Genomic DNA, 23,839 nt, shown 5'->3' with positions numbered 1-23,839 from the left:
CCAGATGCTTTCCCCTGTGTTTGGGCAGCGTGCCCAAAAAAGCAAAAGCAAAACATTGTCGGCAGGCGTAGCAGCAGAACACCCTAGCACAGCCCAGCACGATTCCTCTTCAGGAAAGCAAGGGGATGATCCCCTTTGGCTGCCAGCGCCGGGCTCCCTGGCCCCTGGCAAGACGTGTGTTACTGTCCTGACCCCCGTGCACCGTGCCTGGCCCTGCTGCAGCCCCGTGGCCGTCCTTGCTCCCAGCCGAGGGCAGCACAGCCTTCGGGAGGCCGTGGATGGGTCCAGGACCCCACTAGGGGGCCAGCAGGTCAGCCTCGCCTGCGGGAAGCTCTGTGGTGACGGCACCACTCCAACATGTTGGTGCTGATCCCTCTGCAGCGGCACGCACTCATCACTGTTTGCCTTTGGATTAAGGCTCCCTGGCTCCTCCTTGGAGTGAAACCTCTGCCGTCACTGGCAATGCCCATGTGGCCATCGGAAACCCACGCTGGCTTTTGGCACACAGCCTCCTCCCAGTGTACCACTCTAACAGGGGACAGTTATGGCGCTGGCTGCTGGCCCTGCCAGGGGGAAACTGCATCCACTGCTGCTGCTGCCCCGTTTGGACATCACCCCATAGCTGTGGGTCATGGCCTGCCGAAGGCACCCGGGCCAGCCCCTCTCTCGGTGCCGCAGCTCTGCTGCCCGGGGTGGGCCCGAGGGTCTGTCTGCAGTCCCGGAGCACTGGGCTCTGCACTGCTCAAGCAGCGGGCACGGAGCGGGTCCCTGCGTGGGCACACGGCTACACCGAGCACGGGGCTGCCTCTGCGTGGGGTGCAGAGCTGCTGCCATGGGGACCCACAGTGGGAGCCATCTCCATGTGCCTGCTGGACCACGCTGTGCCGCGGGCTCACCCATCCAGCCCCGCACCTGGATACCGGCAGCTCTCCAGACAACACACTCCTACACACCGTAAACACCTTGCCCAAGCGGCGCATATCCCGTCCTCCCCAGCATGGCGCAGGGCTGGCACCAGGACGGGGCTGCAGCATGGCCCTGCAGCGCCCAGCTGCCCCAGAGGCCCACCTCCCTGTGCCTGCTTACTTTTGGGGTCCACCAAGCACCCGTGGCACCAGTGATAGGAGCAGGGGTGCGCAGGGTGGAGATGGGGAGCCGGGTGTGGGGCTGGGTGCGGGGTCCGGGGAAAGGCGTGGGGCTGGTGACGGAGGCAGAGGAGGGGTGCGCAGGTGACTCAGGCAGCAGTAGGGTGGCTTGGGCATGTTTGGGGCAGTACAGGCTCCACCTGCACATCCATGTCGGAAAACAGGATGAGGGCAAAGTTGGGGGTCCCCCACTTCCTCCTCAGCTGCCTTGGTGCCAGCTGGAAGCCTGGGGGTCTGTCAGCCCTGCAGCTGCAGCCCAGGGTGCAGCCACGCAGACACACCAGTGCGGCCGACTGGGCAGGGGACGGACACACAGCATGCGCGGGGTGGGGGGGACTGCAGGGGCTGCCATGGGAGAGGGACTGGGTGAGAGCTGCCACCAGGATGAGGTGCTGGGGCATTTTAGCGTGGGGCTAAATGCTGGGGGCATGGGAGAGTAGCTGGGGTCAGGGGTGGTTACGGGGCTGCTGCGAGATGGGGAAAAGGAGGAGAGGCTGCTGGGGATGAGAGCAGCGCAGGCACAAAGGCCCTGTTGTCTCTCCCCGTTTCTCCCTCCTCCTCCACAGAGGGCGATGCCCGAGCAGGCAGTTGCCTGCAGGACAGGACCACCGATCGGCATCGGGGCCAGCTGGGGACCCGCGTGCCCCTTGCCCTGCTCAGAGCCTGGCCCCCTCCTGCCCGAAGGGCACAGGGCAGGCTGTGCTGACGGGGCACAGACGCAGCCCAGCGGGGCCATGTGCAGCCAGACCATGGCAAGGGGGGCGTTGGGCACGGAGGGAGCTGTGGGGAGGGCTGATCCATGAGCTTATGGCACAGGGCTGGGCTGGTGTGTCATCCCCAGGGGCGGGGAAGGGAAAGGTTTTAAACGCGCTCCAGTCCCAGGCAGGAAGCAGTGGTGAAAGCAGCGGGACTGCGGGCACCTGCTGGGCGAACCCGTCCTGCGACCACCGTGGGCAGGTAGGAGAGGTCCGGAGCAGAGGGGCCCAGCCGGGCACCGTGGGGCTGCCCCAGGAGCCGCAGCAGCCGGAGGCACTCGCGCAGGTCTCAGGCATGCGAGGAATGCGGCATTGCCTGCACTTGCACTGGGCAGCGGCCAGGTGACAGTGGGCATAGGGCAACAGCCGCACGGCACTACAGCACGGCACCGCCAGCCCCCGAGCACAGCGGGAGGATGCTGATCCCTGCCCCTGGCATGCCCCAGGAGTGGGTCGGGGTCAAGAACCTCCTGGGAGGATGGCTCCTGGTTGAAGCTCCTGCTGCCCTGGGGCTCTGACGGGCACAGCAAGGCTTGTAGGGGCGGCAGGTGCTGAGGATGGGGCAGGCATTGGGGTGGTGTGTGGCAGGCGGGCAGAGCCATGACGTGGTGCCCGGTGAGGCAGGGGTATGTGGGGATGGGGAATTGCCCCACGTGGGCATGGTGTGACCCTGGGGGGGCTTGCTGCGGTGGAACCTGCTCCAGGCACCTGCACTAATGGTCACTGGCACCACCAGGGACTGCGTCCCCTGCGTCCCTCCCCAGCTTGGCACTGCCCCAAAAGGGGTTCTGGGCTGCCCCCAGTCCTGCTCAAAGCAAGGACCCCCAAGCTCCCCTCCCTGTTCCTATCGCCCCTCTGTCGCTGCCTCGGCAAACTCCTCTGTTGCTCTCCCTCCCCCTGAAATGCCCCCAGTGTTAGCCCCTTCCAGCCGGGGCCACCCCACAGCCCTCTCCACCATCCTGCCGGGCTCCCACCCACAGCCCTGCTCCCTCCCCTCTGCTCTGGGGCCTCCCCCGGCAGGCACACCTCCTCCCCGAAACCATGCCCCCCACCCTGCAAGTAAAACCTGTCCCTTCTCCCCATCTCTCCCTCCCCAGCCGGCCCCAGCCCTGTTTGTGCACTCCTGCCAGTGCGGATGTGCAGGGGGCGTCCATGGAGCACCTGGGCAGGCGTAGCTGGAATGCGCCCGCGCGCTGGGTGTGCGAGGCAAAGCCTCCCTGCGGTGACTCATGCTGGCGAGGGGGTTGTGCTGAGCGGCTCCAGGGGCACAAAGGGGATGCACAAACGTGAGGTACCATCTAAGGCCATGGCTTGTGCCAGAGCCAGCGCGTTTCCTGACGCAGCCAGAAAGGTGCGGAGCAGCAAGTACCGCTGCCAGGGAGGGCTGCCCACGCCAGGAGAGACTGTGGCCTCAGGGAGGGCTGCGGGTGCCAGCACCTGAAACGCAGCCAGGAATCGACCTGGCTTTGTAGGCAGAGCCAGTTACTAAAAGTTTCCGTGGCGCTGACGCTTTCTGATTACCGGGAGAAGCGTCCTTCCTCAACCTGCACACCCGCTGCCTCCTCCCCTTGTGCTGCTCTGCGGACAGCCCCGAGGAGCAGCAGCCCCAGCTCTGCCGTGGGGGGGGGGGGTCCTGCCCCAGCCCCCGACCCTGCTGGGAGCTGCACCGTGATGGGTGGCAGTGACCAAATCCCCTCTGCACCCCAGTGCTGGTGGCTGGCTCGGATCAGAGACCTGCAGGGATCTGCGTGGGGCTCTGCGGACACCGCAGCCGCACCAGCACTGCCCACCCCTGAGCACGCGTGGCTGAGCTGAGTTCCTCCCCGTCTCACTGGCATCACTGCCAGGAAAGGGCTGCAGGCCTGGAGAAGCTTTCACAACCCTGCGCGGTTCCAGGAGAGTGCAGGCAAAGCAGGTGGTGAGGTGCTGCCGGCCCCTTCGCATTTTGAGTGTGCCCCAGGCACAGGGCACCAGCACGTAGGAACCCAGGGGACCGAGCAGAGGGCCCCGTGCACAGCACAGAGTGTGGGACAGAGCAGCCGCCCCCCTCCCACCATGCAGCAGCCCCCTCGCCATGCAGAGCCCCCCACGTCCCTGCTCCCCTGGCCCTGTCTGGCCCAGGACAGCCCTTCCCAGAGGCAGGAGCACCGATGGCCCGTCCCTCCTGCCGTCCCCACCTCTCGGTGCCACGGCTAGATGCAATCCCAAACTTGCAAACAGAGGCGGCACTGCCTGGGCAGATCTGAGCCCATGCAGCAGTGCCTGCACTGACATCTCGGGCAGACGGAGCCTGCTGGGACCTTTCCTGTGGGGACAGAGCCCGGAGCACGGCCAGGAGCGAGGCAAAGGTGCTGGGGGAGCAGGAGGAGCTGCAGGGGGCACACGGGCACAGAGCCGGGAGCGCAGAGCCTGTTGGAAGGGCATGGCACACTGCTCTGCGCTCTTGCTGTGTTTACTCTGGTGGATGTGGGCCTGTGGGCTGAGGGCAGGATCCACTCCCTGGTGCCGAGACGCAGCCAGTCCTTGCTGTCCACACTCGGTGCAACCACCGCAGCGGGTGCATGGGGCACGGCTCTCCTGGGGGCCGGCATGCCTTCCTCCCCGCCGCCGCCTGCGAGGGTGCTGGGCCCCAGGGCACGGCTCCAGGAGCTGCCGTTCCCGATCCTGTTCCCTTTCCAGCTGTATCCTCACAGCCCAGTGCAGTGCAGCCCACCAGCACCACCACCCAGCCAGCTTGGCCATGGTGGCCTGGGCCAGCAGCTCTTGTCTGCCTGCTGCAGTGCCTTGCGCTCAGTCCCCTGCTCCTTGATCCTGCAGCAGAACTGGCTCCCAGCCGTGGGACCGAAGCTGTGAGAGGCTGCAGACATTGAGGCTCCTCTGTGTGGCCCTCAGGCCGTGCCTCACCACAGCTCCCAGACCCCTGCAAAACCCCAGCCTAGCAACAAATGATAGAATCAAAGAATCATAGCGTGGTTTGGGTTGGAAGGGACCTTAAAGGTCCTCTAATTCCACCCCCCTGCCATGGTCAGGGACACCTCCCACCAGACCAGGTTGCTCAAAGCCCCATCCAGCCTGGCCTTGAGCACTTCTAGGGACAGGACATCCACAGCCTCTCTGGGCAACCTGTTCCACTGCCTCACCACTCTCTGAGTAAAGAATTTCCTCCTAATGTCTAATTTAAAGTTCCTCTCTTTTAGTTTGAAACTGTTCCCCTTCGTCCTGTCACTATCCACCCATGTAAAAAGTCACTCTCCACATGCCCTCCAGCCCTCTCTTTTGCACAGCCCAGTGCTTGACAGCCTCCCGCTCCCTGCTGGCACGTTATTTGACTGTGTAATGGCTATATTGTGGTCAATCCCAGCGTGCCCAGCAGCTTTTCAAGTGTGCACGCAGGCTTGCAGGTTAATGTGCTCCCAGTGTGGCCTGCGGCACCCACCAGCTTCTCCTTGTGCTGCTCCCCTTTGCCCCGCTCCCTCCTGCCCTCTCTGCCCACAACTTCTGAGCGACACCAGGCAGGGCAGACAGCCCACCCCACAGCAGCCAGAGGACCTCCGGGGTTCTGCTGGGGCTGCTCCAGCCCCTGCTGACCAGGCTGACCACCGGCCCCTGGCAGAGGCTGCAGCCGTTTGTGCTACCTCAGGGCTTGCCTGTCCCATTGCCGCGTCCAGCAGCAGCCCAATGAGCGCAGGTCCTCCTTGGGGCTGCTGCCCTGGCCTGGTGCTTCGCCCCACACCAGCTGCCCTCCTGGCCTTTGAAGTGCCACACAGAACAGACGCAAGCCCTGTGCAGACTGGTGACCAAATGCACATTACAGCTCGTGGGGGCTTTTCTCCTCTCAGGAGCTGGACCTGCCTCAGCCCAGTGCCCCACGGGCCCCACAGGTGGACCCCTAATCTCTCTTGCACATCAAGATGTCCCAGTGCATCCAGTAAAGACCCGGAGCGTGCTTGCCTCTGGCAGGACTGGCTCTGCATGCCAGGGACAGGGACAAGCACACTGCCACAAATGTGCTCCGCCTGTGGCTGTTACTTCCCACTGCCCGTGAGATACTTCTTTTCCTTTTTTCCCCAATTCAGCACGCAAAGCATAGAAGAGTTGATTTCTCAGTGAGCTTCCCCATTCTCTCCCATCTCTGCAGAAAGCTGTGGAAGGGGTGCGCAGAGGAAGGATGGCGAGCAAGCCAGCAGTGAATGGCCATGCTGCCCCCATCTCTCACCAGGAAGATGTGCCAGAAGCAAACCACTTCTGCCAGGGCACACTGCCTTGCAAACAGAAGACAGCAGCTGGCGGGCATGTGGCAGCAATGGATGCTGCTAGTGAGCCTTCAGAGGCACCTGGCAGCATTGCTGGAGTGTATGTAGAGGCTTTGAAGAAGATAATGAGCTTTTATGATGCCACCAGAGAGCATCTTCTGAGTTTGGATCCGGCACTCTTTCTTCTGGAAGCCCAGGCAGCCATGGGCTTCATTGCTGACCCGGTGAAGAACAGGCATGTCTCCATAGCAGAAGCTGTACACCTGGGGTTGGTGGGGCTGGAGCTGAAGGAGAAGCTGCTCTCTGCAGAGAAAGCTGCCACTGGCTTTTTGGATCCCTACACAGAAGAGAAAATCTCCCTCTACCAGGCAATCCAGAAGGACCTGATTGGGAGAGAGCAAGGAGCCCGGCTGCTAGAGGCCCAGATGGCAACCGGAGGCATCATTGACCCAGCCACAGGCTGCCGGCTCCCAGCAGATGTTGCCTGTGAGAGGGGATATTTAGATGAAGAGATGAGGCAGCTCTTCTCTGACCCCAGCAACGAGGACAGCAAAGGGTTCCTCGACCCCAGTACTATGGAGAGGGTCACCTACACGGAGCTTATAAAGAGGTGTGTTGTTGATCCAGCCTCAGGCTTCCTCCTCTTGCCCCTGCAAATCACATTCGCAGGACTGGGAGGAAGGGTGAGCAGTAGGGATCTGCTGGAGGCTGGCATCATCAGCCCTGACACGTTCAGAGGTCTTGAGGAGGGAAGAGTTTCTGCCCAGGAGGTAGCAGAGAGTGACTCTGTCCAGCAGTTCCTACGTGGGACAAGGAGCATAGCTGGTGTTGTCCTGCCTTCCAGTGAGCGGAAAAGCCTTTACCAGGCCCTGAGAGAGCATCTCCTCCTGCCTGGCACTGCTCTGACACTCCTGCAAGTCCAGGCAGCCACTGGCAGCCTGACAGACCCCATAAAGAACAAAACCTTCTCTGTTGATGAGGCTGTCAGGACTGGTCTCATCGGCCCAGAGCTTCATGAGAAACTGTCTTCAGCTGAGAGGACCATCACTGGGTACAGGGACCCCTACACTGGGGAAATGCTCTCCCTGTTCCAAGCCATCAGGAAGGCCTTCATCCCCAGGGACCATGGCATTTGCCTTCTGGAGGCTCAGATGGCTACAGGGGGCATCATTGCTCCGGGCCGGCACTTCCGTGTCCCCACAGAGACAGCTTGCAAGTGGGGATACTTGGATGAGACCACAAGACAGCTCCTCTCCAGTCCTGCTGATGAAGTGAAAGGGTTCTTTGACCCCAGCTCCAAGGAGAAGCTGACTTACGCAGACTTGCTAAAGCGATGTGTCACTGATTCCAACACAGGGCTCCTTCTGCTGCCACTTAGTGGAGACAGCGGAGAAGGACCCAAGGGAACCCCCGTCTTCTTTGACTACAAGACCCAAACGGATCTGGAAAACACAAAGGTACCCATTACTTTAGGCAAATTCAAAGGAAAATCAGTGTCTCTCTGGAAACTCCTCTTCTCAGACTACATCCAGAGTGAGCAAAGAGCTGCTCTCACCCAGCAGTACCTTTCAGGAATGCTCTCTACACAACAATTGGCCAAGGCAGTCAGTGTCACCATTGAAGAAATGGCTTCCACTGCTAATGTCACCTTTGAAGGACTGAGGGGTCGCGTGACAGCTGACCAGCTCCTGAGCTCTGAAATCATCAACAAAGATTTGTTTAAGAAACTGAAGGAAGGAGAAACATCAGCCAAAGAAGTTGTCAGCATGGACACTGTCAAGAAGTACCTGGAAGGGACAGGTAGCATTGCTGGGTTGCTGCTTCCTGACTCCCAGGAGAAGATGAGCATCTACCAGGCAAAGAGGAAAGGATTTTTACGGCCAGGAACATCACTGATCCTCCTGGAGGCACAGGCTGCCACTGGATTTATCATTGACCCAGCTGCCAACAAAAGGTATTCTGTAGATGAGGCTTTACAAGCAAATGTCATTGGCCCAGATGTTTATGACAAGCTACTGACTGCAGAGAAATCAGTCACTGGCTACAGAGATCCTTACTCAGGGACCAAGATCTCCCTTTTCCAGGCCATGAAGAAGGAGCTCATCGTCAAGGAGCACGCTATCCGCCTGCTTGAGGCCCAGATCGCCACCGGCGGCATCATCGACCCTGTCAATAGCCACCGCATCCCCGTGGAGGTGGCATACAAGCGGGGCTACTTTGACAAGAAGATGAATGTAATCCTTTCTGACCCCAGTGATGACACCAAGGGCTTCTTTGACCCCAACACGCACGAGAACCTCACCTACCTGCAGCTGAAAGAGAAGTGCATCACAGAGCCGTCCACCGGGCTCTGCCTCCTTCCTTTGAACAGCAGGAAGCGCCAGTTCATCGACGACACCACCAGGCAGCTGTTCAGGAACTCCTGGCTGCCTGTCAGGTTTGGGCGCTTACGTGGGGAGAAGGTCTCTGTGTGGGACCTGCTGAACTCCGAGTACTTCAGCGAGGGGAGGCGCCGAGAAATCTTCAACCACTACCAGCTGAGGAAACTCACCCTGGAGCAAATCCGGATCATGCTAGAGGAGGAAATCAAAAAATGGGCCCCCATCAAGTTCCCAGCCATGAGAGGCAGCATCAGCGCCTATCACCTGATGGAAACGGGCATCATTGACAGGGCCCTGTTTGAGAAGGTGTTGGAGGGCTCTGTCACACCAGAGGAAGTCCTGCGCATGGACTCTGTCAGAAGATACCTCTATGGCTCTGGCAGCATCGGGGGGATTGTACTCCAGCCATCAAACCAGAGGATAAGCATTTATGAGGCCATGAAACAGAACATCATGGTACCTGGAGTAGCCCTACCACTCCTAGAGGCCCAGGCTGCCACAGGCTTTATCATTGACCCAGTGAACAACCAGAAACTCTGTGTGGATGACGCCGTCAAGGAAGGAGTCATTGGGCCAGAAGTCCATGAGAAGCTTCAGCAAGCAGAAGGGGCTGTGTCAGGCTATAAAGATCCTTTCACAGGCAAGAAGATACCCCTCTTCCAGGCTATGAAGAAGGGCCTGATCACTGACAAACAGGCCATGCAGCTGATGGAGGTGCAGATGGCTACAGGAGGCATCATTGACCCAACGTGTGGCCACCATATCCCCATAGAAGCTGCCCAAAAGCGAGGGTGCCTGGACGAGGACACAAGCAAGGCCCTTTCTAAACCCAATGACAACAACAGAGCCTTCTGCGTCCCAGACAGCAAAGAGACCGTGACCTACGCTGAGCTCATAGAGCGCTGCCAGAAGGACGAGATCTCTGGCTTCCACTTGCTGCCTCTACAACAGACAGCCGTTCCTGTCTACACAGATGAACAAATCCAACAGCTTTTCAAGGAAACTGTGGTGAAGGAAAAAGGGGTCTCCCTCTGGGAGCTAATCCACTCTGGGTATTTCACTGATGAGCAGAGGAGTGACTTTGTGGAGAGGTTCCGTGCTAAGGAAACGTCGCTGCAGCAGCTGGTAGCTCTTGTGCTCAGACTGGTAAGGGAGATGGAGATGAAAGCCTGCACCCACATCACCTTCCAGGGCTTGCAGGGAAGTGTCCCCGCAGTCTGGTTGCTGGAGGCTGGCATCATTACTGAGAAGATGTTCGAAGAACTAGCTCAGGGCATAAGAACTCCCGAGGAAGTGGCTGAAATAGGGAGTGTGAAGAGGTACTTGCAGGGCACAGGCAGCATAGCCGGGGTATTCATACAGGCATCCAAAAAGAAGATGAGTTTTTACAATGCCATGAAAAACAATCTCCTCCTCCCTGGGGCTGCTCTGAAGCTGCTAGAAGCTCAGGCAGCCACAGGGTACCTAACTGACCCAGCAACAAGTCAGAGACTCAGTGTGAGGGATGCTGTGAGAGCAGCTGTTGTTGGTGAGGAGCTCACAGAGAAGCTTCTCCTAGCTGAGAGGGCAGTGACTGGCTACACAGACCCCTACACAGGGAGCTCCATCTCCCTGTGCCAGGCGGTCAGGAAAGAGCTCATTCCCCTGGGTGAAGCTGTTCCTTTGCTAGAGGCCCAGCTGGCCACAGGAGGGGTCATCGATCCTGTTCACCACCATCACCTTCCACTCCAGGCTGCATACAGGTACGGCTTCTATGATGAGGACCTGAACCAAAACCTCACTCAGCTGAATGACAACACCAAAATCTTTTTCGATCCAAACACAAAGGAGAACGTGACCTACCAGCAGCTGAAGGACAGGTGCATTTATGAGGCTGAGACAGGCCTCTGGTTCCTTCCTCTGTCAGAAAATGCAATGTTCTGCGTGGATGAACAAACCATGGAGATGCTGAAATCTGTGACTGTCTGTGTCAACATAGGACGGTTCAAAGGACAGACAGTGTCAGTCTGGGACCTTCTCAACTCTGAATACATCTCAGACAGCAAAAGAAGAGAGCTGGTGCAAAAGTACAAAGATGAGAATACTGAAGTGCTACATGAAATCATAATGATTGTCATGAAAATCATCAAAGAGACTGAGGTGCAAGGAAAGAAGTTTGCATTCAAAGGTCTGCGGAAAAGAGTGTCCGCCAGTGATCTCTTCCAGTCTCAACTGATAGACAAAAAAACCCTCGATGAGCTCAACCAGGGGAAGAAAACAGTCAAAGAAGTCACTGAAATGGACTCTGTCCGCAGATACTTGGAGGGCAGCAATTTCATAGCAGGGGTCCTTATACAGCCAAGCAATGAGAAGATGAGCATCTACCAGGCCATGAGGAAGGGCATCCTGAGGCCGGGGACAGCACTGGTGTTGCTGGAGGCACAGGCTGCTACCGGCTACATCATTGACCCAGAGAAAAACAAGAAATTTTCAGTGGAGGAAGCATTTAAGGCAGGTCTAATTGGGTGTGAGATTTTTGAAAAGCTACTCTGTGCAGAAAGAGCCGTGACAGGCTACATTGACCCCTACACAAAAGCACCAATGTCCCTATTTGAAGCCATGAACCAAGGGCTAATAGTGAAGAGCCACGGCATCCGCCTGCTCGAGGCCCAGATCGCCACCGGCGGCATCATCGACCCCGTGCATAGCCACCGCCTCCCTGTGGAAGTGGCTTACAAGCGCGGCTACTTCGATGAGGAGATGAACCAGATCCTCTCCGACCCCAGCGACGACACCAAGGGCTTCTTCGATCCCAACACGCACGAGAACCTCACCTACATGCAGCTCCTGGAGAGATGTGTCCAAGATTCAGAGACTGGGTTGTACATGCTACAAGTTGTCCAGGAAGGGGGAAAGTACTTCTACATAGATGAATTGACAAAACAGGTTTTGCACTCAAAGCCCCTTAAAGTGACAGTTGGAAAATTCAAGGACCAAACAGTTTCTGTCTGGGAAATTCTCTGTTCCCATTACATCTCCGAGCAGAAAAGGAAAGAACTAGTGAAGCAATATAAATGTAAAACTCTAACTCTGGAAAACCTTATAGCTCTCATCCTCAAAACAATTGAGGATACAGAGCAAAAAGCAGAAGCCCTCAAGGTCAAAGGACTCCGAGGTGAGGTGTCAGTGTCAGAATTGTTTAACTCCGAGATAATTGACAAGAAGACTCTGGATCAGCTGCAGGATGGAAGTCTCACGCTTCATAGCCTCACAAAGAAGGACATGGTAAAAAGGTACCTGGATGGCACTGGATGCATTGCAGGAGTTCTACTTCCATCAAGGAAAGAGACGATGAGCATCTACCAGGCCCTGAAGAGGGGTCTGCTCTCAGAGCAATGTGCACTGGGGCTACTGGAGGCGCAGGCTGCCACCGGCTTCATTGTTGATCCACTGAAAAATAAGAAGCTCCCCGTGGACGAGGCCATCTTGGCCAAGTTGGTGGGCAGCGAGCTGCACGAGAAGCTCCTGTCAGCAGAGAAAGCTGTGACAGGATATGCAGATCCCCAGACAGGCACTAAAATATCCCTTTTCCAGGCCATAATGAATAAGATAATTGTCAAGGAGCACGGCATCCGCCTGCTTGAGGCCCAGATTGCCACTGGTGGCATCATCGACCCTGTGCACAGCCACCGCATCCCTGTGGAGGTGGCCTACCGGAGGGGCTACTTGGATGGCGATACGTTTCTCGTACTTTCTGATCCAGATCATGGCAGCAAAGGTTTTATAGATCCAAATACCAATGAGAAAATCAGTTACAGTCAGCTCCTGGAAAGATGTTCCAAAGACAGAGATACTGGACTGTACCTGCTGCAGGTCATGGAGAAAGAAGATGACTATTTCTACATTGATGAACAAACAAAACAAGCCCTAATATCTACAAAGGTACAAGTGTCTGTTGGAAAATACAAAGGGAATGAATTATCACTCTGGGAACTTCTCTGTTCTGAGTACATCACAGAAGAGAAAAGAAAAGAACTGGTGAAAAAATATAAAGAGGAATCCCACAACATTATACAAAGAATCATTGATACAATACTAAATATCATTAAAGAAAAAGAGGAGGACAGAAGTGATGTTTGGTTCCAAGGAATAAGACAACAAATAACAGCATCGGAACTTCTCAGTGCAGAGATAATCACAGAAGAAACTATGCAGAAACTACAGGAAGGAAAAGAAACAGCACAAGAAATAGCGCAAATGGATAATGTGAGAAGATACCTTGAGGGAACTGGAAGCATTGCTGGTGTGCTCGTGCCATCCAAGGCTGACCCCACTAAGATGGAGAAGATGAGCATCTACCAGGCCATGTGGAAGGGCATCCTGAGGCCAGGGACGGCACTAGTGCTGCTGGAGGCACAAGCTGCCACAGGCTTCATCATAGACCCAGTCAAGAATAAAAAGATATCAGTGGATGAAGCTGTCATATCTGGGCTGGTGGGCAGTGAATTACAGAAAAAACTTCTTTGCGCAGAAAAAGCTGTGACGGGCTACACCCACCCCTGCACAGGACAGAAGATGTCCCTCTTCCAGGCCATGAAGAAGGAGCTCATCGTCAAGGAGCACGGCATCCGCCTGCTCGAGGCCCAGATAGCCACCGGCGGCATCATCGACCCCGTGCACAGCCACCGCCTCCCCGTAGAAGCTGCCTACAAGCGCGGCTACTTTGACCAGGAGATGAACCAGATCCTCTCCGACCCCAGCGACGACACCAAAGGCTTCTTCGACCCCAACACGCACGAGAACCTCACCTACATGCAGCTCCTGCGACGCTGCGTGCCCGACCCGGACACGGGGCTGCTCATGCTGCAGCTGATGGACAAGGGCTCGGTGCTCTACCAGCTGACCGAGGACGCCCGCAAAGCCCTGCAGGCTGCCCGCACCACCGTCAGCGTGGGGCTCTTCCAGGGCCAGAGCGTCACCGTCTGGGAGCTCCTCTTCTCTCGCTACATCCCCGACCACCGGCGCCAGGACCTCCTGCGGAAGTACAAGGCGGGGACGCTGGCCATCTCCGAGATGATCACCCTCCTCACCACCATCATCACCGGGGCCGAGGGCCAGGGCCACGGCGCCGCCCTGGCCCGCAAGCCGACACAGCGGGAGGCCCCGCCGCCGGCTGAGAACGGCGAGGCCACGGGCTCCCGGCAGGAGCGGGAGCGGGAGCGGGAGCGGGAGCGAGAGCGGGAGCTGGAGCTGGAGCGGGCCCTGACATCCCACACCGTCGAGGTCTCAGCAGGCGGCTTCCACGGCAGGAAGGTCTCCCTGTGGGAGCTCCTCTTCTCCAAGTACGTCTCCGAGGCGAAGAGGCAGGAGCTGCTGGGGAAGGTCCGCGGCGGCAGCCTGGCGCTGGACGAGCTGGCGAGGCTCCTCACCGTCCTCATCCAGGAGGCGGTGGAGCAGAGCAGCAAGGTGAAATTCACGGGCCTCAGGCGGCAGGTGACCGCCTCGGACCTGCTGGACTCGGGCATCATCGACAAGGACACGCTGGCCGACCTCGTCCAGGGCTCCAAGACGGTGCAGCAGGTGACGGAAATGGCCTCCGTCAAGCGCTACCTGGACGGCACGGGCTGCATCGCCGGCGTGCTGGTGCCGTCCAAGGCCGACCCGGCCAAGATGGAGAAGATGAGCATCTACCAGGCCATGTGGAAGGGCATCCTGAGGCAGGGCACGGCCCTGGTGCTGCTGGAGGCGCAGGCTGCCACCGGCTTCCTCGTCGACCCGCTCACCAACCAGAAGCTCTCTGTGGACGAGGCCGTCTCGTCCGGGCTGGTGGGCAGCGAGCTGCACGAGAAGCTCCTGTCGGCCGAGAGGGCCGTGACGGGCTACACCGACCCCTACACCGGCGACCAGATCTCCCTCTTCCAGGCCATGAAGAAGGAGCTCATCGTCAAGGAGCACGGCATCCGCCTGCTCGAGGCCCAGATAGCCACCGGCGGCATCATCGACCCCGTGCACAGCCACCGCCTCCCCGTAGAAGCTGCCTACAAGCGCGGCTACTTTGACCAGGAGATGAACCAGATCCTCTCCGACCCCAGCGACGACACCAAAGGCTTCTTCGACCCCAACACGCACGAGAACCTCACCTACATGCAGCTCCTGCGACGCTGCGTGCCCGACCCGGACACGGGGCTGCTCATGCTGCAGCTGATGGACAAGGGCTCGGTGCTCTACCAGCTGACCGAGGACGCCCGCAAAGCCCTGCAGGCTGCCCGCACCACCGTCAGCGTGGGGCTCTTCCAGGGCCAGAGCGTCACCGTCTGGGAGCTCCTCTTCTCTCGCTACATCCCCGACCACCGGCGCCAGGACCTCCTGCGGAAGTACAAGGCGGGGACGCTGGCCATCTCCGAGATGATCACCCTCCTCACCACCATCATCACCGGGGCCGAGGGCCAGGGCCACGGCGCCGCCCTGGCCCGCAAGCCGACACAGCGGGAGGCCCCGCCGCCGGCTGAGAACGGCGAGGCCACGGGCTCCCGGCAGGAGCGGGAGCGGGAGCGGGAGCGGGAGCGAGAGCGGGAGCTGGAGCTGGAGCGGGCCCTGACATCCCACACCGTCGAGGTCTCAGCAGGCGGCTTCCACGGCAGGAAGGTCTCCCTGTGGGAGCTCCTCTTCTCCAAGTACGTCTCCGAGGCGAAGAGGCAGGAGCTGCTGGGGAAGGTCCGCGGCGGCAGCCTGGCGCTGGACGAGCTGGCGAGGCTCCTCACCGTCCTCATCCAGGAGGCGGTGGAGCAGAGCAGCAAGGTGAAATTCACGGGCCTCAGGCGGCAGGTGACCGCCTCGGACCTGCTGGACTCGGGCATCATCGACAAGGACACGCTGGCCGACCTCGTCCAGGGCTCCAAGACGGTGCAGCAGGTGACGGAAATGGCCTCCGTCAAGCGCTACCTGGACGGCACGGGCTGCATCGCCGGCGTGCTGGTGCCGTCCAAGGCCGACCCGGCCAAGATGGAGAAGATGAGCATCTACCAGGCCATGTGGAAGGGCATCCTGAGGCAGGGCACGGCCCTGGTGCTGCTGGAGGCGCAGGCTGCCACCGGCTTCCTCGTCGACCCGCTCACCAACCAGAAGCTCTCTGTGGACGAGGCCGTCTCGTCCGGGCTGGTGGGCAGCGAGCTGCACGAGAAGCTCCTGTCGGCCGAGAGGGCCGTGACGGGCTACACCGACCCCTACACCGGCGACCAGATCTCCCTCTTCCAGGCCATGAAGAAGGAGCTCATCGTCAAGGAGCACGGCATCCGCCTGCTCGAGGCCCAGATAGCCACCGGCGGCATCATCGACCCCGTGCACAGCCACCGCCTCCCCGTAGAAGCTGCCTACAAGCGCGGCTACTTTGACCAGGAGATGAACCAGATCCTCTCCGACCCCAGCGACGACACCAAAGGCTTCTTCGACCCCAACACGCACGAGAACCTCACCTACATGCAGCTCCTGCGACGCTGCGTGCCCGACCCGGACACGGGGCTGCTCATGCTGCAGCTGATGGACAAGGGCTCGGTGCTCTACCAGCTGACCGAGGACGCCCGCAAAGCCCTGCAGGCTGCCCGCACCACCGTCAGCGTGGGGCTCTTCCAGGGCCAGAGCGTCACCGTCTGGGAGCTCCTCTTCTCTCGCTACATCCCCGACCACCGGCGCCAGGACCTCCTGCGGAAGTACAAGGCGGGGACGCTGGCCATCTCCGAGATGATCACCCTCCTCACCACCATCATCACCGGGGCCGAGGGCCAGGGCCACGGCGCCGCCCTGGCCCGCAAGCCGACACAGCGGGAGGCCCCGCCGCCGGCTGAGAACGGCGAGGCCACGGGCTCCCGGCAGGAGCGGGAGCGGGAGCGGGAGCGGGAGCGAGAGCGGGAGCTGGAGCTGGAGCGGGCCCTGACATCCCACACCGTCGAGGTCTCAGCAGGCGGCTTCCACGGCAGGAAGGTCTCCCTGTGGGAGCTCCTCTTCTCCAAGTACGTCTCCGAGGCGAAGAGGCAGGAGCTGCTGGGGAAGGTCCGCGGCGGCAGCCTGGCGCTGGACGAGCTGGCGAGGCTCCTCACCGTCCTCATCCAGGAGGCGGTGGAGCAGAGCAGCAAGGTGAAATTCACGGGCCTCAGGCGGCAGGTGACCGCCTCGGACCTGCTGGACTCGGGCATCATCGACAAGGACACGCTGGCCGACCTCGTCCAGGGCTCCAAGACGGTGCAGCAGGTGACGGAAATGGCCTCCGTCAAGCGCTACCTGGACGGCACGGGCTGCATCGCCGGCGTGCTGGTGCCGTCCAAGGCCGACCCGGCCAAGATGGAGAAGATGAGCATCTACCAGGCCATGTGGAAGGGCATCCTGAGGCAGGGCACGGCCCTGGTGCTGCTGGAGGCGCAGGCTGCCACCGGCTTCCTCGTCGACCCGCTCACCAACCAGAAGCTCTCTGTGGACGAGGCCGTCTCGTCCGGGCTGGTGGGCAGCGAGCTGCACGAGAAGCTCCTGTCGGCCGAGAGGGCCGTGACGGGCTACACCGACCCCTACACCGGCGACCAGATCTCCCTCTTCCAGGCCATGAAGAAGGAGCTCATCGTCAAGGAGCACGGCATCCGCCTGCTCGAGGCCCAGATAGCCACCGGCGGCATCATCGACCCCGTGCACAGCCACCGCCTCCCCGTAGAAGCTGCCTACAAGCGCGGCTACTTTGACCAGGAGATGAACCAGATCCTCTCCGACCCCAGCGACGACACCAAAGGCTTCTTCGACCCCAACACGCACGAGAACCTCACCTACATGCAGCTCCTGCGACGCTGCGTGCCCGACCCGGACACGGGGCTGCTCATGCTGCAGCTGATGGACAAGGGCTCGGTGCTCTACCAGCTGACCGAGGACGCCCGCAAAGCCCTGCAGGCTGCCCGCACCACCGTCAGCGTGGGGCTCTTCCAGGGCCAGAGCGTCACCGTCTGGGAGCTCCTCTTCTCTCGCTACATCCCCGACCACCGGCGCCAGGACCTCCTGCGGAAGTACAAGGCGGGGACGCTGGCCATCTCCGAGATGATCACCCTCCTCACCACCATCATCACCGGGGCCGAGGGCCAGGGCCACGGCGCCGCCCTGGCCCGCAAGCCGACACAGCGGGAGGCCCCGCCGCCGGCTGAGAACGGCGAGGCCACGGGCTCCCGGCAGGAGCGGGAGCGGGAGCGGGAGCGGGAGCGAGAGCGGGAGCTGGAGCTGGAGCGGGCCCTGACATCCCACACCGTCGAGGTCTCAGCAGGCGGCTTCCACGGCAGGAAGGTCTCCCTGTGGGAGCTCCTCTTCTCCAAGTACGTCTCCGAGGCGAAGAGGCAGGAGCTGCTGGGGAAGGTCCGCGGCGGCAGCCTGGCGCTGGACGAGCTGGCGAGGCTCCTCACCGTCCTCATCCAGGAGGCGGTGGAGCAGAGCAGCAAGGTGAAATTCACGGGCCTCAGGCGGCAGGTGACCGCCTCGGACCTGCTGGACTCGGGCATCATCGACAAGGACACGCTGGCCGACCTCGTCCAGGGCTCCAAGACGGTGCAGCAGGTGACGGAAATGGCCTCCGTCAAGCGCTACCTGGACGGCACGGGCTGCATCGCCGGCGTGCTGGTGCCGTCCAAGGCCGACCCGGCCAAGATGGAGAAGATGAGCATCTACCAGGCCATGTGGAAGGGCATCCTGAGGCAGGGCACGGCCCTGGTGCTGCTGGAGGCGCAGGCTGCCACCGGCTTCCTCGTCGACCCGCTCACCAACCAGAAGCTCTCTGTGGACGAGGCCGTCTCGTCCGGGCTGGTGGGCAGCGAGCTGCACGAGAAGCTCCTGTCGGCCGAGAGGGCCGTGACGGGCTACACCGACCCCTACACCGGCGACCAGATCTCCCTCTTCCAGGCCATGAAGAAGGAGCTCATCGTCAAGGAGCACGGCATCCGCCTGCTCGAGGCCCAGATAGCCACCGGCGGCATCATCGACCCCGTGCACAGCCACCGCCTCCCCGTAGAAGCTGCCTACAAGCGCGGCTACTTTGACCAGGAGATGAACCAGATCCTCTCCGACCCCAGCGACGACACCAAAGGCTTCTTCGACCCCAACACGCACGAGAACCTCACCTACATGCAGCTCCTGCGACGCTGCGTGCCCGACCCGGACACGGGGCTGCTCATGCTGCAGCTGATGGACAAGGGCTCGGTGCTCTACCAGCTGACCGAGGACGCCCGCAAAGCCCTGCAGGCTGCCCGCACCACCGTCAGCGTGGGGCTCTTCCAGGGCCAGAGCGTCACCGTCTGGGAGCTCCTCTTCTCTCGCTACATCCCCGACCACCGGCGCCAGGACCTCCTGCGGAAGTACAAGGCGGGGACGCTGGCCATCTCCGAGATGATCACCCTCCTCACCACCATCATCACCGGGGCCGAGGGCCAGGGCCACGGCGCCGCCCTGGCCCGCAAGCCGACACAGCGGGAGGCCCCGCCGCCGGCTGAGAACGGCGAGGCCACGGGCTCCCGGCAGGAGCGGGAGCGGGAGCGGGAGCGGGAGCGAGAGCGGGAGCTGGAGCTGGAGCGGGCCCTGACATCCCACACCGTCGAGGTCTCAGCAGGCGGCTTCCACGGCAGGAAGGTCTCCCTGTGGGAGCTCCTCTTCTCCAAGTACGTCTCCGAGGCGAAGAGGCAGGAGCTGCTGGGGAAGGTCCGCGGCGGCAGCCTGGCGCTGGACGAGCTGGCGAGGCTCCTCACCGTCCTCATCCAGGAGGCGGTGGAGCAGAGCAGCAAGGTGAAATTCACGGGCCTCAGGCGGCAGGTGACCGCCTCGGACCTGCTGGACTCGGGCATCATCGACAAGGACACGCTGGCCGACCTCGTCCAGGGCTCCAAGACGGTGCAGCAGGTGACGGAAATGGCCTCCGTCAAGCGCTACCTGGACGGCACGGGCTGCATCGCCGGCGTGCTGGTGCCGTCCAAGGCCGACCCGGCCAAGATGGAGAAGATGAGCATCTACCAGGCCATGTGGAAGGGCATCCTGAGGCAGGGCACGGCCCTGGTGCTGCTGGAGGCGCAGGCTGCCACCGGCTTCCTCGTCGACCCGCTCACCAACCAGAAGCTCTCTGTGGACGAGGCCGTCTCGTCCGGGCTGGTGGGCAGCGAGCTGCACGAGAAGCTCCTGTCGGCCGAGAGGGCCGTGACGGGCTACACCGACCCCTACACCGGCGACCAGATCTCCCTCTTCCAGGCCATGAAGAAGGAGCTCATCGTCAAGGAGCACGGCATCCGCCTGCTCGAGGCCCAGATAGCCACCGGCGGCATCATCGACCCCGTGCACAGCCACCGCCTCCCCGTAGAAGCTGCCTACAAGCGCGGCTACTTTGACCAGGAGATGAACCAGATCCTCTCCGACCCCAGCGACGACACCAAAGGCTTCTTCGACCCCAACACGCACGAGAACCTCACCTACATGCAGCTCCTGCGACGCTGCGTGCCCGACCCAGACTCTAATCTTTATTTCCTTAATGTTTTCTCTAGGTAATCATAAAAATCTTTACAGTTTTTTCTGTGCTATTGCATTGGTGAAGAATTTTTCCGTTGTTGAGACTTGTTTTGCTGCTGGCATTTTTGTCATTTTTTTTATATGTTCTTCTTCTTTTCTTATTGTTTGTAGAGTATTTCCTTGTTCTTCTCTTTCATGTTTTGTAATACAGCAGTTACGGGTTTTAGGTGACTCATCTGAGCATTACAGTATAGTGTTTTAATCCATTGTCTTCTATAACCTAACTGGAATTAATTAATCAGACTGTCTTATGTCCAGCCACTTTGGTGCACGATGTTGTACTTTTTCCTTTATATTTCTTTAAGTCTAAGGATGTCTTTCACATTGTAGGAAATGTAGTGAGAATTGGAATTTTATTCCTTCTCTCGTCTGTATCCTTACTTATGGGGAACATTTTTTTTACTATTATACTTTTAAACTATTGCCATAGTTTTAGTTTTGCAAGCCTGTCTCCTGCATGGAGAGCACATTTCCGTGTAGGCATGATGTCAGGCCGAAGTTAGGTGTTACTGGGCTGGTATACATTATCTGCGTTTGCTGTCACTGCCTCAGTCCATCCAATATTTCTGGAGGCCTCTAGACCACATATACCCTTAACTGAGAGTGGTTTGGTCTCTCTCTGATGTGTACAATCAAATCACTCAAGTTTTTGCTTTCCCTGCCTTCAGTTGTCCAGCTCTCCTGAGAGCCTCTATAGAGAGTTGTTTTGTGGCATCCATGCAAGAGCTGAGAAACAGTAGCGTATATTGTCATTCTGTACTTCTAGCCAAAGCTGTCCCTGTATGCAGCCAGCAGTAAGGGCAGCTGGTGGTACAGAATCTGCTACCTCCAGCTGTTTCCTCCAGTACATTTCTCAGCTCCTTTTGCCATTCCGTGTCCTGAGTTGACTTTTCCTCCCTTCAGGTGCAGCCCATGTGCATGTTCCTGGAGTAGAGACAGCCTCTGGACCACTGTGCCATACAGTTCGGTACTGAATAATTCTACTACTGCTTAATAAAAGGAAACATACAAACCTTAAATTCATTGTCTTTGGCTATTTGCCTTAATTAACTCAGTTGCATCCTTGGAAAATTGAGTTCTCACCACAGTTTTTGTAGCTGATAGGTGAAAGCAAATGTAGATTAGCTGTGGAACTCCTTACCATAAACTGCTATGTAGTCCAGAGAGTCGCATGGGCTCAAAAAGGGATGGGACAAATTACTGGGAGTGGGCTGTTAAATGCATGGAAATACTCAGTCCCAGGAGGTTCCTGAGCCACAGTTTACTTGGAGATGGGAGACACGGTCAGGGAGGTATCAGTATGGGCTTGCACTGTAGTTACATGCTCAGTGTAGGCTCTGATACCGGACAAAGCTGGCTGCAGCATAGTGGAAATGCAGACCTGTGCTCTGGGCTGATTTAACTGCAATTGTCCTTGCCACCATCTGAATTATGAGCACTTGGAAACACTGGAAATGCTGCAATTTACTCGAAGTGACACACTCTCAAGGGGATATTTTATATCTCTCAGGCCTCTCTGCACTTCGTATTGGAGTTAGTTCAGCTTCCTCCCACACCAACCTGCAGGCACTGTAATTCCAGCTCCAGAGGGACTCGATGATTTAGGCTCCCATGCAAACCAAAAGGCTTCATATTCATCTTCTAGACTTCTGCTCTTTCCTGGAAATAGATTAGAAAATGCATAGCCAAAATCAGCCTGAATGGCCCATATGTGTCTCCAGATCTCACAGTCCTACATAGTGCTATGGTGTAAGAGGGCCCATGACCAGCTGCTGCGTGAGAGAAAACACTGGGATGGACAGGCTCTTGCCATGGCACAGCACAGCCATTCCTATCAGAATCACAGAATCATGGAATGGTTTGGGTTGGGAGGGACCTTAAAGATGATCTAATTCTAACCCCTATGCCACGGGCAGTGACACCTCCCACTAGACCAGGTTACTCAAAGCTCCATCCAGCCTGACCTTGAGCACTTCCAGAGATGGGGAATCCACAACTTCTTGAGGCAGCCTGTTCCTAGGCCTCACCACCCTCAGAGTAAAGAATTTCTTCCTTATATCTAACATAAATCTACTCTCTTCTAGTTTAAAGCCATTACTCCTTGTCCTGTCACTACACCCCTTGACCAACAGTCCCTCCCCAGCCTGCAGCCCCCTTTAGGTACTGGAAGGCCACTGTAAGGTCTCCCCGGAGCCTTCTCTTCTCCAGGCTGAACTACCCCAAATCTCTCAGCCTGTCTTTGTAGCAGAGGTGCTCCAGACCCTTGATCATCTTTTGTGGCTCTCCTCTGGACTTTTTCCAACACGTCCATTTCCTTCTTGTGTTGGGGGCCCCAGAACTGAATGGAATACTCCAAGTGGGGTCTCACAAGAGCAGAGTAGAGGGGGAGAATCACCTCCCTTGAGCTGCTGGTCACACTTCTTTTGATGCAGCCCAGGATATGGTTGGCCTTCTGGTCTGCAAGCGCACATTGCCAGCTCATAAATAGGGAGATATGGCCGAGGAACTAGAATAGCTTAATCCTCAGCGAAACATCAGCATGCCATGGGCTTGTTGGGAGGAGGCTCACCAGGAAGGCACTGTAACGCTGAAGTAGGAAGTGCAGAGGAACAGCAGAGGAGGGTGTTCATCAGAGAGAGCGTAGAGCTGGATCAGACAAAATGATGAAACAGACCAACACAGAGCCCTGCAATCCCTGTGCAGGCTGACACTGGGGAGCTGGGCGGGGGCAAGGTGAGCATCCAGACGGGAGGGCCCCTCTGTGCCAGGACTGAGCTGGGTAAAGTGTCTTCTGCTGGCAGAAGGGAGGGCAGACTCTGAGTGGAGACATAAAAGGGGCATAGAAACATAAATTACACACAGCAGGCAAGCAGGTAATGCGTATTTGCTGTTTCCCCTAAGAACTGGGTTGTGGAGAAGCAACAGGGCGATTTCTGCACACAGCACACAGTCAAACTGTGGCAATTGCTGCTGGGGTGAGGAAATTGCTGCAAGAGCTGAGGAAAGGTAAGGCAAGGTAAGGCAAGGCAAGGCCTCTTAGCAAGGGAGCCATCAGTGGGACTGCATGCGTTGGGAGGGGGAAGCGCATGCTGGGAGCAAGGCTGCTTAACGCATGCAGACATAGGCTGGGAAATGCTGTGAACAGCAAGGGAGCAGATAGTATTAAGTTATTCAGGTTAGTAAAGACGTGCCAGCTGCAAAGACTGCTGGAAGACCAAACAACATACAGTGAGTGGAATAAAAAAGGCAGATTATGTTCAACATCGGTAAAAAAAGCACACATGGGGAAAAGCAGCCCTACTGTGCACATACCCAGCTCTGAACTGTTGCAGTTCAGCAGCAAGAATTGTAATAGAGTATTTGATGAGTGCTCAGCAACAGCCAGAGTAACTTAAATGTTAAGATTAGGGATGGAGCAGAGAACAGGGAAAGACTCACAGAATCATAGAATGGCTCGGGTTAGAAGGGCCCTCAAAGATCACCCAGTTGCAAGCCCCCTGCCATAGGCAGGGACACCACCCTCTAGATCAGGTTGCCCAGGGCTTCATCCAACCTGGCCTTGAACACCTCCAGGGATGGGGCATCCACGGCCTCTCTGGACAGCCTGTTCCACTGCCTCACCAACCTCTGAGCAAAGAATTTCCTCCCAGCCTCTAATCTAAATCTCCCCTCTTTTAGTTTAAAACCATTCCCCCTCATCCTGTCAATATCTGATTGAGCAAAGAGTTACTCTCCATCTTTTTTATAAGACCCCTTTAATT

At 58.4% G+C, this 23,839-nt stretch overlaps 1 protein-coding gene and 1 long non-coding RNA gene across 2 annotated transcripts in view; one reads left to right on the top strand and one right to left on the bottom strand.

Annotated features, from left to right (window-relative positions):
- Positions 1-21,097, top strand: EPPK1 (epiplakin 1). The gene is made up of 2 exons (XM_083823302.1): positions 1-2,102; positions 6,039-21,097. Exons 1-2 carry the CDS (start codon positions 1,953-1,955, stop codon positions 20,055-20,057), a joined length of 14,169 nt encoding a protein of 4,722 aa, XP_083679428.1. The 5' UTR covers positions 1-1,952; the 3' UTR covers positions 20,058-21,097.
- The window catches only part of LOC310893855, a 28,776-nt gene continuing 25,108 nt past the window's right edge, over positions 20,172-23,839 (bottom strand). The window contains exons 3-4 of the long non-coding RNA XR_014579368.1: positions 22,648-22,894; positions 20,172-21,737 (exon numbers count right to left, since the gene is read on the bottom strand). This is a non-coding gene — a long non-coding RNA (uncharacterized lncRNA). The remainder of the gene's footprint in view (positions 21,738-22,647; positions 22,895-23,839) is intronic.

The sequence above is a fragment of the Anser anser genome (assembly GCF_964211835.1).
Source record: "Anser anser genome assembly, chromosome: 2".
Classification (NCBI taxonomy): Eukaryota; Metazoa; Chordata; class Aves; order Anseriformes; family Anatidae; genus Anser; species Anser anser.
This window is presented reverse-complemented; position numbering and strand designations above follow the sequence as displayed.

Bases quoted from the DNA above. Each gene is read 5' to 3' on its own strand.
- EPPK1 (XM_083823302.1), top strand. From the start codon at position 1,953: ATGGCACAGGGCTGGGCTGGTGTGTCATCCCCAGGGGCGGGGAAGGGA. The intron at 2,103-6,038 runs GTAGGAGAGGTC...CCATCTCTGCAG, and splicing joins CCTGCGACCACCGTGGGCAG to AAAGCTGTGGAAGGGGTGCG.